General features: G+C 41.9%; 2 protein-coding genes across 8 annotated transcripts in view; one reads left to right on the top strand and one right to left on the bottom strand.

Annotated features, from left to right (window-relative positions):
- Positions 1-12,549, bottom strand: part of ITPR1 (inositol 1,4,5-trisphosphate receptor type 1) — a 209,969-nt gene that overhangs the window by 74,504 nt on the left and 122,916 nt on the right. For 4 of the 7 annotated variants that reach the window (XM_081183918.1, XM_081183917.1, XM_081183920.1 and 1 more), the window contains 2 exons: positions 10,168-10,279; positions 8,707-8,739 (listed from right to left, as the gene is read on the bottom strand). In XM_081183918.1, the coding sequence (XP_081040044.1) occupies positions 8,707-8,739; positions 10,168-10,279 (145 nt within the window). The remainder of the gene's footprint in view (positions 1-8,706; positions 8,740-10,167; positions 10,280-12,549) is intronic. The other 3 variants (XM_081183921.1, XM_081183922.1, XM_081183923.1) reach the window with 1 other exon arrangement.
- Positions 1-12,549, top strand: part of LOC308581646 (uncharacterized protein) — a 136,120-nt gene that overhangs the window by 101,717 nt on the left and 21,854 nt on the right. The window lies entirely within an intron of this gene.

The following is a 12,549-nucleotide window of genomic DNA, read 5'->3' as shown; positions in this document are numbered from 1 at the left end:
CTGTCCCCCATCAAAAACAAAAAAATGATCCTTGGAAAAATAGGCATATGCCTAAAGTACATGGTCATTAGCACAATGACCACATGCATATCTTGCTCAGAAATGTCAATCCCAGTTGTATACACATCAATATGCTAGGGATGTAGTGTTAAATATCTGTTCCCAGTTCCCTTTTATTAATTTAATTACAGTGGACTTCTCACCTCCAGTCCAAAATAATGGAAGAAAAAATGTTCAAGACATACACAAGCAGCAATGCCATGTCCAAGAATACACAATTAGATTCTCACCTTTTCCAATACCAAACCTTCCTCTTCCACAATATATGTGATTTGCTATGAGCAGCAGCAAAACAGAATGTCTGCATAGCTGATCAGTAATGCTTTAAGCATTTAAATGTTAAAAAAATGACTAAGGAACATATTCAAACTTTAAATGACTATACCAAAATCCATTAAAAACATGAACATCTATTGCAAACCAATACCGCATGCACAAGGAAACACCTAGATAACACAAGGAAACTGAAGGCAAACTACATCACACAGACACACCAAGCACTGGACTATCACCTGTAATAGCAGCAGTAGTAGAAGTAGTAATAATGATGATGACTTGGAATTCGGTCATGTTACACGAAAAAGGGATGCTTCTCATAATATGCTTAAATATATGGAACGGCAAGATTCGGGTCTATTTCTGAAAATACGTGTAAATTAAAGTCTTGCCAAAGAACGTTACGAGCGGCTAACTCCCAGACAATCTTGTACAATGCCCAACTATTTCTGGAGTGGCCTCTTTTACTGAACTAGTTCCAAGAAGATGGATGCTTGTTTTTAGGAGACTTCGGAAACCCTTAAATGAGAAGCAGCTGTAGGAGCTTATCCTCCTTCACCTAACATCTAGCTCAGGGGTCAGCAACCTTTTTCAGCCATGGGCCAGTCCACCTTCCCTCAGACCTTGTGGGGGACCGGACTATATTTTGAAAAAAAAAAAAACATGAACAAATTCCTATGCCCCATAAATTACCCAGAGATGCATTTTAAATAAAAGGACACATTCCACTCATGTAAAAACACTCTGATTCCCGGACCATCTGCGGGCCGGATTGAGAAGGCGATTGGGCAGCATCCGTCCCACGGGCCTTAGGTTGCCTACCCTTGATCTAGCTCATTCTGGTATATCTATCCTCTTTTCAGATCATACTGGAAGTTTTAAACAAAATAGTTTTCTTCCGGTCCAAAGTGTATAAAAATGTTAAATAGCTTGCCTACAACTCCAAGGCCCATTCACTCCAATACTACCACCTTTTAACAACAGGATTGCAAGGTATAAGCAGTTAAAGAAAGAGTTCCATTCCCCAAAAATGTAACTCTGAAAGCATTTCCCTGCTGTTTTGCTATATTGTTGTTAAGTAAAGGGGGACTTTTCTTGGCCAACTATTTACATATTATCAAAGATTTAGCAAAGTAAAGTTACTGTAATGGTTAAGCATATATATACATATATTGCTGAAACAACAAATCTCAGAAGAGAATTTAGTCATTATAGATTAGAAATTAATGAATGCTAGGGTTTTAGTTATTTGTGATAGGAAAGGAGAATGCAAGCTGCAAAGGTTGGCTGGCTTAGTAAAGAGAAAACCTGTTAACATGACAAAAGGTGTTGATGGGCCACTGAGGAGAGGAATCCTTCAGCCTGGGGGATAAGATGTTACCAAGGTGATGGGGTGTGTGTTTGAGGGGACAGGAAAAGGGAGTTTTCAAGCAAAGGTAGCTTGGAGGAAGAAGCAGGAAGAGGGGCAGGGATCCATCTTGGAGAGGGAGGCAGTAGGATGCCTGTGTTGCTGCCTCTTGAACAGGCCATGCATTTGGGAATCACTGTACAAAGCGCTTTGCAAGCCCTATGATTTGTGTTTGGAAACCGCTGTAGAAAGGCCCTTCGGCCAAGCCCCACCCTTAATTGCCTGCCCTGGGGGTAAGGGGAGGTAGATATGTAAGGGATATGGCTTGGCAAGAAGAGCCTTGTGGGTCAAAGGCCATGCACGCCATATTTGACTTATGGGGGGCAGTTTCCCCATCCTTGCTGTAGGACAAGCATAAACGGTTTAGGTGAAAATGATTTGGATTCTTGGGGTGAGTGCGTAAGCGAGTTGGGGAGCATGCCATATAAAAACTAAGCAGTCTTCACTGTTCTTAAAACCATTTAAAAGCCCCCACATACTAGCTAGCAGGAACATTAGGCACTCTACATGCAAGCTTCCTGCTTCCTGGTATGCCCATGGGGCCACATGTAGTAACATGGTTATTTCTAGAAAGACGACAGAGTGCATTCATGTAGACAGGGTCACTTTAAGGGTAATAAAGATTCCTTGGCCACATTGTACAGTTACAAAAGTGTACCCGCCCCCAATTTCATTGGTTCCTCCAGGTCATGAGCTCAAGAAATGTTACCTCCGGTTTTGCAGGTAACGAATGGACCTGTGAAATGGAGAATAATGTTTGGCCCACCTTTAGTTTGAACCAGTGTGCCCCAATCTGATGGCCTTCACATGTTTTGGACAGCAGCCCCAGTTAACCCAGCCAAGTTGTAGTCTAAAAAAATATATATGGAGGGGACTTTGGTAATGAGAGAAAGCTGGTTTAAACTATGGTTCCTTGGAATATGCTAGCTTCAGAAATGACAGACTTATTTCTGCTTGTTTCAATGAAGCATAGTTTAAACTAAGCACAGTTTATCCTTTCTGGGCATAATGCTACTTATTTCCTCTTCTGGGATGCATCAGAAAAGAGGGAACGGGAGCACAGAAGCTAGAGACAGAAGGAGTCTTGTTAGTGTAGCACTGAAATATGGTTTCAGTCATTAAAATATATTTCATACTTTCAAAGAATGTACCAGTGCATTTTGGGGAGACTTGACTATACAGGTACAAAATAATCACAAGTCCACTTCATTACTCTTCAGTTTAAGTGACCATTAAAATGAGAACAGAACGTTTTCAAGGAGACATAAGCTGAATAGTACACCTGGAGCTATTCTTATCCCTATTTGTGGCTTAGGGCAGTTTCCTTAAAGTACTTTTAGTCAGCAAAATTACAAGTTTAACTGTGTCCCAAAATTTCAGCATTCCTATTTCCAATGCATATTTTTTCCTAAACAAATTCTAAAGTGACACGCGAAGCGTAAAAACAGATTAAAAGCAAATATGCAAAAACATGAATTGAAAAATTTCATACACACACGCACATACATATTTTGTCTTTGGGGTCTAATATAGTATGCTGTTCCCCAGATTATTTATTTGTACATGCTTGTGTCCAATAATACTGGTCTGCTTGTGCAATGAAACTTCCCACTCCTCTCCTCTGCAGCCCCACACTCATCAAAATGTGTTCCAGCAACTTGGGAGACATTCCAGAGCAAATTTTGGAGAGGAAAGTCCTTATGTGACAAAACTCTGTTCACACAGAGTTGCACGTTTGTGTGTTACTTCACTCTTCCCTCCATGCAGAGAGGAACTTAAAACGAAAACCTTCCCTGAGTCGGTAACAAGTCAAGGCAATGCTGACAAGGTAAGTTACATTAGTGGACTGACCCCCTCCCCCCTCCAACAGCAATCTACAGCAGGGGTGGGCAACCTAAGGCCCACGGGCCACAAGCAGCCCACGGGGGTCATTTACCGCCTGTTTGGTGAGTCCTTGCACACTGCACTAAACCAGCACAGTGAGGCACGGGGACTTGCTTCCACGGCACTGGAAATAGCGTCTGCGCAGACAGAGACACTGGAAATCGGGGGGGGGCGGCACTCACACACACACGCAATCCAGCCCACAAGAGGGATCTCCGCTGGAGTGAACCGGCCCAGGTGAGGTAAACCTTGCCGACCCCTGATCTACAGCTTCTACGTAGGAGAGGAGAGGAGAGGCATGAAACACTTGGCTGAAAACACTCAATATTACGACTAGTCTTGAAATGCTTCACTTTCCTCCTTTCCCGTTCCACACCCTACTGGAACTGCTGCCCTTTCTTCTGGCAAGACACCCAACAGTTATAAAACAGTGGCCATGGGAAAAACTTCATTTGTTGAATGCGTGCCTGACATGCAGCTGAAAAGGCAAAGGCTCAAAAATACTCTCTTTATCCTATCAGTTGTCTTTGATAATAAATGGAAATTTGCTTATGATGTACGTGAGAAAATATATACGGGGATGGGGGAGCTCCCTTTAAATACAATCACTTAAGCATAATGAGCCGCTTAGCAATCTGGACCAAAGTCTTTTATAGACGAGCAAATTATCCAGCATAGGGCTGGTTATAAAATATTCCCTCTTTCTTTCTGTATGCAAACCCCCACCACCACCTCTCTTGCTTTTACAGCACTATTATAGCTTTGGGCACAGTTCCCTGTATGCTTCCTTGAAGCTGTATTAGCATTTTAATGTTGCTGCTTTTTTCTTTTTCTTTTTTTTAAAAAAGAAATGCTTTAGCAACCACACAGACTGCAATATCTGCCAGCATAGTCTGGGATACTGACAGCCAGAGTCTGGGCTGAACTAACAGTAAACAGCTCCACCACATTTTATTGGCAATTACTGCTGAAGGTCACACATCAGCAGCAAGCCTAAATTCCAGGAAGAAAAAAAAAAAGATGCCTGTTATGTAACTGCTGCTTGGCTGTTGGCAGGTGCCCAACTGAGCAGTTCACTGCAATGTAGGAGGGAGAGAGAGAGAGAGAGAGAGAGAGAGAGAGAGAAGGCAAGTAGGACATCTCTCTGCTCCATTCAGCATCACCAGAATGCCCCCTTCAGGCAAAGTTTAATAGTATCAGAAGAGCGAGCAGTTCTTCTAAACGCTATCTCACTCCAGCGTTCCATTTGATTCCTTCTGCTTTACAACTTTCTTTATCAAGGCCATTAAGATTTTCAATTACTCTTCCTCCTTCTTTTTTAAAAAAGAGATAAGGCTTATTTAATATATCCTGTTGCTACTGAAGGAACAACACACCTCCAAGATCAATAAAAGGTAAAGGGAACCCTGACCATTAGGTCCAGTCGTGGCCAACTCTGGGGTTGCGGCGCTCATCTCGCTTTATTGGCCGAGGGAGCCGGGGTACAGCTCATGTGGCCAGCATGACTAAGCTGCTTCTGGCGAACCAGAGCAGCGCATGGAAATGCCGTTTACCTTCCCACTGGAGCGGTACCTATTTATCTACTTGCACTTTGACATGCTTTCGAACTGCTAGGTTGGCAGGAGCCAATTAATTGGCAGGGCAATTAATCCATTTATGTAACCAGCAGAAATACAAAATTAAAATTATATTAGTCCTACATGCATATATATTTCCCACCCACCCACCCCAGCACAGAAGCCCATTTCACATAAGGTCCTTGGGTAACAAAGCTCTGAAGCTGGTAGTATGTAGGAAATACCATAGAATCATAGAGTTAGAAGGGATCCCCAAGGGTCATTAGTCCAACCCCATGGAATGCAGGAATCTCAACTAAAGCACCTGTGACAGGTGGCCATCCAACCTCTGCTTAAAAAACTCCAAGGAAGGAAAGTTCACAACCTTCCAAGGGGGCCCCTTCCAATTGGTTAGTTCCTCATTTTCCATTTGTTCAATCCCTTTTCTCCAGTATGGCCAGATTCACCTAAGATGGCATGTACTTGCCTCTATTCCAAGACTGACTGTGCACATTAGGGTAATTGTTAGCCAAGGTTTTCTGTTTCCTTCATTTTTCTTAGCAGAACTGCTGAAGGAGTTTTCAGGAGTTAGAGAGTTCTTATTTTCCTGTTCTTCTACCTTAAGGCAGCAGTTTCATGACTGCATCATTACTATTCACTGTAATTTTATCTCACCTTTCTTCTACTGATACTTGTTCTGAGGTTAGGTTTAATATAACCAACGGTTTTTGCTCCAAAAGGAATTTGTTTATCAGCAGCCGGTCCACAACTGCAGCAATGGAGTGAAAGCCCAGCACTTCAAGCAGAGATTCCATTGGTATAAATGGGGTATTTCTTATTTGGAAAACTCCACAGCCGAGTTAACCATTGCACTAGGCTACTGCTATTCTTTGTCAACCTAGCCAGGATCCCTTTCTTTACTTAATGTGTCACACAGTATGTGCTGCTGGTGACCAGTACAAAGCACTGGTTAAATGGAGGACGCACACCCACAAAATTAAGTACTGCTGCTTTTATTTCTGCATTGGACAAAGTGGGTTCTAGTGCATGAAACCTTGTGGAAGAGACCTGCAGTTCTATACATGTCAGAAACCAAAGACATATAGTTGGGCTGGCAAAGAGGATGAGCAAATAATTGGACTTGCAAGAGCACATTTTATCAGAATGAACACTAAAAGGATGAGTTTCTTTCATTCCATGCTTTTACAGTGGCTGGTGGAAATTACGCAAAGGAAAACACTGTGGCTTCCTTACAGAGGCTTCAGGGAATCCAAACTACTGCCAGAAGACACTTTTAATAAACAGACAGCGCTCATTTCCTATATTTATAAACACACCTGCTTGAAGCATGAAATCCCTTCCATGCAAGGCAGCCAACAAAGTTCTTACTTGAAATCAAGAGCCTAAGTTCTAAATCGAGCCTGATCACTGTAGTTGATTTACTGCAAAACACAGCAGGCTACAATGGCCAGAGACTTGGGTGGGGAAGAGGGAAGAGTTTAAATAAAAATCAAAGCAAAAAAACAAACAGCCCCAAACTCCATCTGAATTTGTCACAAATTAATTAGACAGAGAAATACATGAAGCTTCTCTACACCAGCCTTCTCCAACTCACTGCCCGCAGTATGTTTTAGAGTGCTACTCTCATCAGCCCTCTAAGCAGCTGTGATCCAAAACATCTAGAGGGCATCTGGTTGGGGAAAGCTAATCTAGACTTTGAAGCCAATGTGGTCTAGGATGAGGCTGAAGAAAAACTTTAGCTCCTTGGAGACAGCGGATTTCCAATACAGCATTCTAGGAAGGAGTTCACTTTAGTACAATTTCTTTTAAAAAAAGAAAGAAAGCCTACATATCAATACAAAAAGGCTACAATATGCTTATACTTGATCAACTCTGCCGCTTAGCTTATGCTCTCCTCCAGAACCTTGGAAGTATCTAGGTCCTAGAGTCCCTAATAGCAATGTAGACATAGACCAGATCCTAGTGACATTTAAACAGCAGCAGTCAACTTGGATTGGAATGGAATTTTGGCAGCGGAGAAGACGACCAACACTACTACCTTGAGCCAAAGTAAAAGCAACCTAGCCCTATCCATTCACCTGAGAAGGAGCAGCTGCAGTAGGCTTGTTCCCAGTCAACCACTCTTCAGACACAACTGCCAGCTGTCCTGGGACTGCAGCAAAACGTATCCTGGCCTGTGCTATCAGCTAGGGGACATAGGGTTGCTGAATTGTGTGGACTTTGTGTGCATCTTATTGCAAACTACTTTAAGCCACCTTTGGGATCAAAAGAAGTGAGATGTAAATATTCTAAATAAACCTTCACCATTTTCTCAGATCTATTCAATGGAGAAATAAGAAAATTTGCTACACTTAAGAGACATTTCAACACCCATCAATGAGTGTCTTCATGCATACAAAATGTACATTTTTCAAGTTATCTCAAGTGTACCCCAGTTCTACCCATGTCTACTCAGAGTAAGCTTTAGAATTTTAGAATTCAATAGTTCTACTCCCATATGCAAAGGTTTGCTGATTTAGCTTTATAGGTGTCACCTTCAAAACTGCAGTCTTATTCAGAATTGATTAATTAATCCACAATAAAAATTCACCAATTGGTTTCGCTCTCACATTCAGTTACCTAGATTCAACTTTCCATTCCAAGTTTTAGGGTGTATGGCCACTTTTCACTTTAGGAGATAAATGTAAATCTTTCAGCGTCACTGATCCCAGCTCCCTATTAGAATGAAACCTTTGGGTCAGCTAGTCATTGACCCACTGAAAGACTCACTCTGTTTAGGTGTCAGCATAGGAAAATTAATCAACAATATAAGCAGTTAATATTGGACTGCACTGTTCTAGGGTGGTGTCTCCCTGGTAGCAACAGTCAGTTTCCAGGATCCAAGGCATCACACAACTACTTCTGCATATCTAAACATGCTTAGTGCCAGCATTTCTCAAAACAGCAGTCTTTCCTTCTGCATAGCAAACTATTTTGGAAACCGAAAGTCCTTTAAAAGGCAATTTGAGATACGGCATGAGCTCAAAAACTTCACTAGACACGCTCAAGTCTATTTATGAATAGTGAAACTATTTGGATCCCATATTCAAGTTGTCTTTCCCACATTTTAATTACTCAGAATGGCAGACAATGGGACAAAGGGATTAAACTTCCTCCATCCTTGCATCTTCATTAACTGCTTCTATAGGCACGCAAATAATCTTGGGGTGGGGGTGGGGGTTACATTATGTTTAGTAATGCAAATGATGGCTACCTCTCCATTCTACCTTTCAAGAGAGGATAAAAATGTTGCCTCCAGAGGACATTTGGACAAAATTAATGTTGAAGGATAAGAGACAATATAATGACTTGTTTCCTCACTGCAGGCACTGGCAAGTTACATTCTACTACGTCACTAGTACAAGTACACGAACCACAACGCTTAAGCACTGGCAAAACAGCACAACAGATTACAAGGCTACAAACACTACATTTTGGGGGGGAAAGAAAGAAATGCAAAACCTCAGCATTATCCAATTCACCAAGTGCAATCAACTGGAAAGTGAAAAAGGAGGAGAAAAAGTTGAAAACAAGAATTAATACAAGAGAAATTGCAAGTAACCAGGTGATAGGAGCACCAAGATCCACAATGCATACTCTACCCACAACCACTGCCAATATTGTATTTGTAGGATACTGTAATGAAGTAAAAAGGTGGCAAATCATAGGAATGTAATGTTGCCCGTTTAAGTAGAGTCAAGAAAGTAAGTACTTGTCCAAATTCACTGAAAACAAAAGCAGTAATGGATCTCTTCTTCAATTTTTTTGAGACAGTAGAATCTTCTTTATGCCTACCACATACTTATAAGCGTTAGAACGCAAGCGATCCCATGCAGATGATTTAGAGCGAAACCATGTGTTATTGTTTCCTAAAGCGTGGAAGTCCCATGCCCAAAAGAGGACCTAATACCAGATAAAATATTAATCTTGAGTTCTTAAAGACGCATGAAAGGTTCGTGGGTTTTGTTCAAGAATATATTTGGGGAACAAAGGCAGAAGGACTGAAAGGTAAAATGTCCCTGTTGTCCCCTCCCTATGTGTAGCCATCGCTGGCAGGGAGGGCTTCTGGGTCTAAGAAATACAGAGGGAGCCAAGAACGCTTTTCTGCCTCCGAGTCAGGGGTTTTAAGAGCTCACCTCTCATGTGTGCTAGTTTTTTGTGAAGCCCCTGAATTTCTTATCTGATTCTTAACTGGATGAACTTCACTGGCACCTCAAAACTTACATAACCTTAAGATTCAGATGTAACATATAGTTTATCCTCATACAAGTGGACTTCATAGACCATATGCATTTTTATTTTTATTTTACACTAAGGATCCTGGGAGACCATGTGAAGTATAGTAGAACAATCGTTTAGGGTTTACATTGGGGTGGCTGTCCTTTGGCCCACCGGGTTTTGCTGGACTACAGTTCCCATCACCCTTGACCGCTGGCTGGCTGGGCTTGGTGGGAGTTGGGGTCCAACAGCATCTGAAAGGCTGCAGGATAGCCACCTCCGATTTAAACCATTGGTTATCCTAGGCTAGCAGCTCTATAAGTATTTTCACTGATTTCAATATTTTCAGTATTTGTTTACACAGTGAGTAGGAAGGGAACCCCTGAAAAAAACAAAACAGAATCACTTTCCCCTTGATTCTGTATTCATGATGTGATAAAAAGCCAGGTAAGCCATTCTAAGGTGGGTTATCCTCAACAGCAAAGAAAAGGGTGTGGCTGAGGTACTTTGGTATTCCCAGCCTATGTTAAAAATACCTGGGATAATAATAACAGCAGCAATTCAATTGTGCACAACAATGTTTCAGATGTTTTTACAATGCAGAAAGTAGACAAAGATAAGGATCCAGTACTGATGTTTCTTTTACTACACTGCAAATATAAAGACAGAATAAAAGACAAGATAATATACGGTAAATTAAAGTACCTTCTCTCCATAGCCTCTATCTTTGGTCATCATTTCCCTGAGTGTCTGTAATACTTTAATACAAAGTTTCTCCTCATTTTCCTCCAGCAGCTGTTTAGTATGTTTTATTAACCTGAAAACAACCAATTGATCACAGTTTGTTTCAGTACTAGAATTTCTAATTGGTTAGGAAGGCATTTGTGGCTATTTAAAATCAAGGGTCAAGAGGGAGAACAAATTGGCTAGCATATGCCATATTCATCTGTTGTTTATATTTGCCGTGTTACTGGTGATAGGTGTCACACAACAAGATAATTTTGACTCACAATTCTCCTATATGTAAGGACTACAAGGTGTAATGATAAAATAAAGACTGCTTTAAATATGGAATAAGGAAACTATAAGTGCTGTTATGTTATTTCATTCAACATAAGTCCTCATTGATGGCAAATGAACCATGTGATTCTGGGGTGCTGTTTTTGGAAGCTATTGGGTCACTTACCTATTTTCATGCTCTAAAATTATTTCTGGTCTAAAAGTTATCAGACTCTTTCATTGTGAATTCTCCTGAAGGACTGAACAAAGGAACACAACTACAACCTAAAGAAAGGCAAGCTTCTAGGCACTTAGGGCTGAACTACAAGAGATGCATGGCTTCTACCAAAAACAGCAGCCCCACCAAATCCCACATAAAGTTTAGCAAATAGAAATGACATGGCATCCCTACACTTCTGAGAATGAGAAAACCCCAAACATGACAATGACCTCATTCATCATGACTTAGCATGAACGAGCAAATGTGTTGGTTCCCAAGGAGAGTATCACAGTCACCTTGCTCATCCCTAATCATTCTACTGCTGTGTTGTGCTAAGCTGTAGGATTGTTGACCTGTTGTCCCATCCTGGACTTGTGGTGTAGCTACCACAGACAAACCATGAACAGCAAACCACAGAGATAAAGAAACATGGTTACAGCTCATGGTTTGTTTTGAGAGCGCTAAACCACGAGCCTGGGTTCAGATGACACACTATGGCAAACTGCAGCTTAGCTCAGTGCACCACAGGAGTAGAACGACCAGGGAGGAACAAATCAGCCAGGATCATATCTCTGGAAGCCTTCATTATGGAGGGAAGGCTGTTTTTGAGGACAGTCACACATCTAGTTCTGTTATTGAAATCCTGGGAACCAGCAGGAAAAAAATGGAAATTTCTTCAAAATAAACTTGAGAAAATGGCACTGTCCTACTGGTCCTGATACCGCCCACACGGCAGGAAATATGGTGAACTATAACTCTTCATCCAGGTTGTTGAAGCTGCACTTCATATTTTGGGGGGCCCTATTGATCAGTGTTACTGTTACAGAATCTGCAGTATATTATAGTTTTCCTCAACCAAAAAGATGTTGCCTGTATCCAGAACCTTTTACTGACAGCCTGATCCATGTACAAATATCTCACCAAAGATAAATGATAACAAGCTGAGATTAGAATACGGTGCAACATCCTAAAAGAAAAAAGGACCAGGATTTACTGGAAGAGAATTACCGTATTTTTCGCTCTATAACACGCACCTGACCATAACACGCACATCGTTTTTAGAGGAGGAAAACAAGGGGAAAAATATTCTGAATGAAACAGTGGACGTATCATTTTTGTGCTTCATGCTGTGGCCACAGACATGTGATCTGATGGTGAATTTGGGGTGACCCAATGCAAAAATCCTGAGAATCCCTGTGGATCCATGCTTTGTAACCACGTTTTTGCACCATTGCAGCCCCAGGCAACAGTGGGTGCGTGATTTTTTTTGGGGGGGACAGGCTGTAGCCATGGGCATGCTGTGTGCTCTGATGGTGAATTTGGGGTGACCCAATGCAAAGATCCTGAGGATCCATGTGGATCCATGCTTTGTAACCACATTTTAAGTGGGGAGGGAAGGAAAAACACAGAAGGCTAAGAATGCAGGAGAGGGCTATAACGTGAGGAAAGGAAGGCAAAAGTTTCCCCCCACCCACCCACACAAGCCAGCCACTGTTTAAGGATTTCATCCTTTTAAATGGAAGAAAGCATATTTGAATGCTGTGTGTCTCCAAAAACAAAAAGCAGGAAGTCAAATCAGAATTTTAAGCCGAACCTGTAGTCTCTCTTCCCTTCACAAACATTGTTCCTCCGGAGCAGGGGCAGGATAGAAGGACGGACGCTCTGCTTTCCCTCTCTACTTGCCTGGAGGGGAGGGGCTTTCCCTGCTCTTTGTTCGGACGCTCTGCTTTCCCTCTCTACTTGCCTGGAGGGGAGGGGCTTTCCCTGCTCTTTGTTCGGACGCTCTGCTTTCCCTCTCTACTTGCCTGGAGGGGAGGGGCTTTCCCTGCTCTTTGTTCGGACGCTCTGCTTTCCCTCTCTACTTGCCT

Source organism: Podarcis bocagei, assembly GCF_964188305.1.
Source record: "Podarcis bocagei genome assembly, chromosome: 2".
Taxonomy (NCBI): Eukaryota; Metazoa; Chordata; class Lepidosauria; order Squamata; family Lacertidae; genus Podarcis; species Podarcis bocagei.
This window is presented reverse-complemented; position numbering and strand designations above follow the sequence as displayed.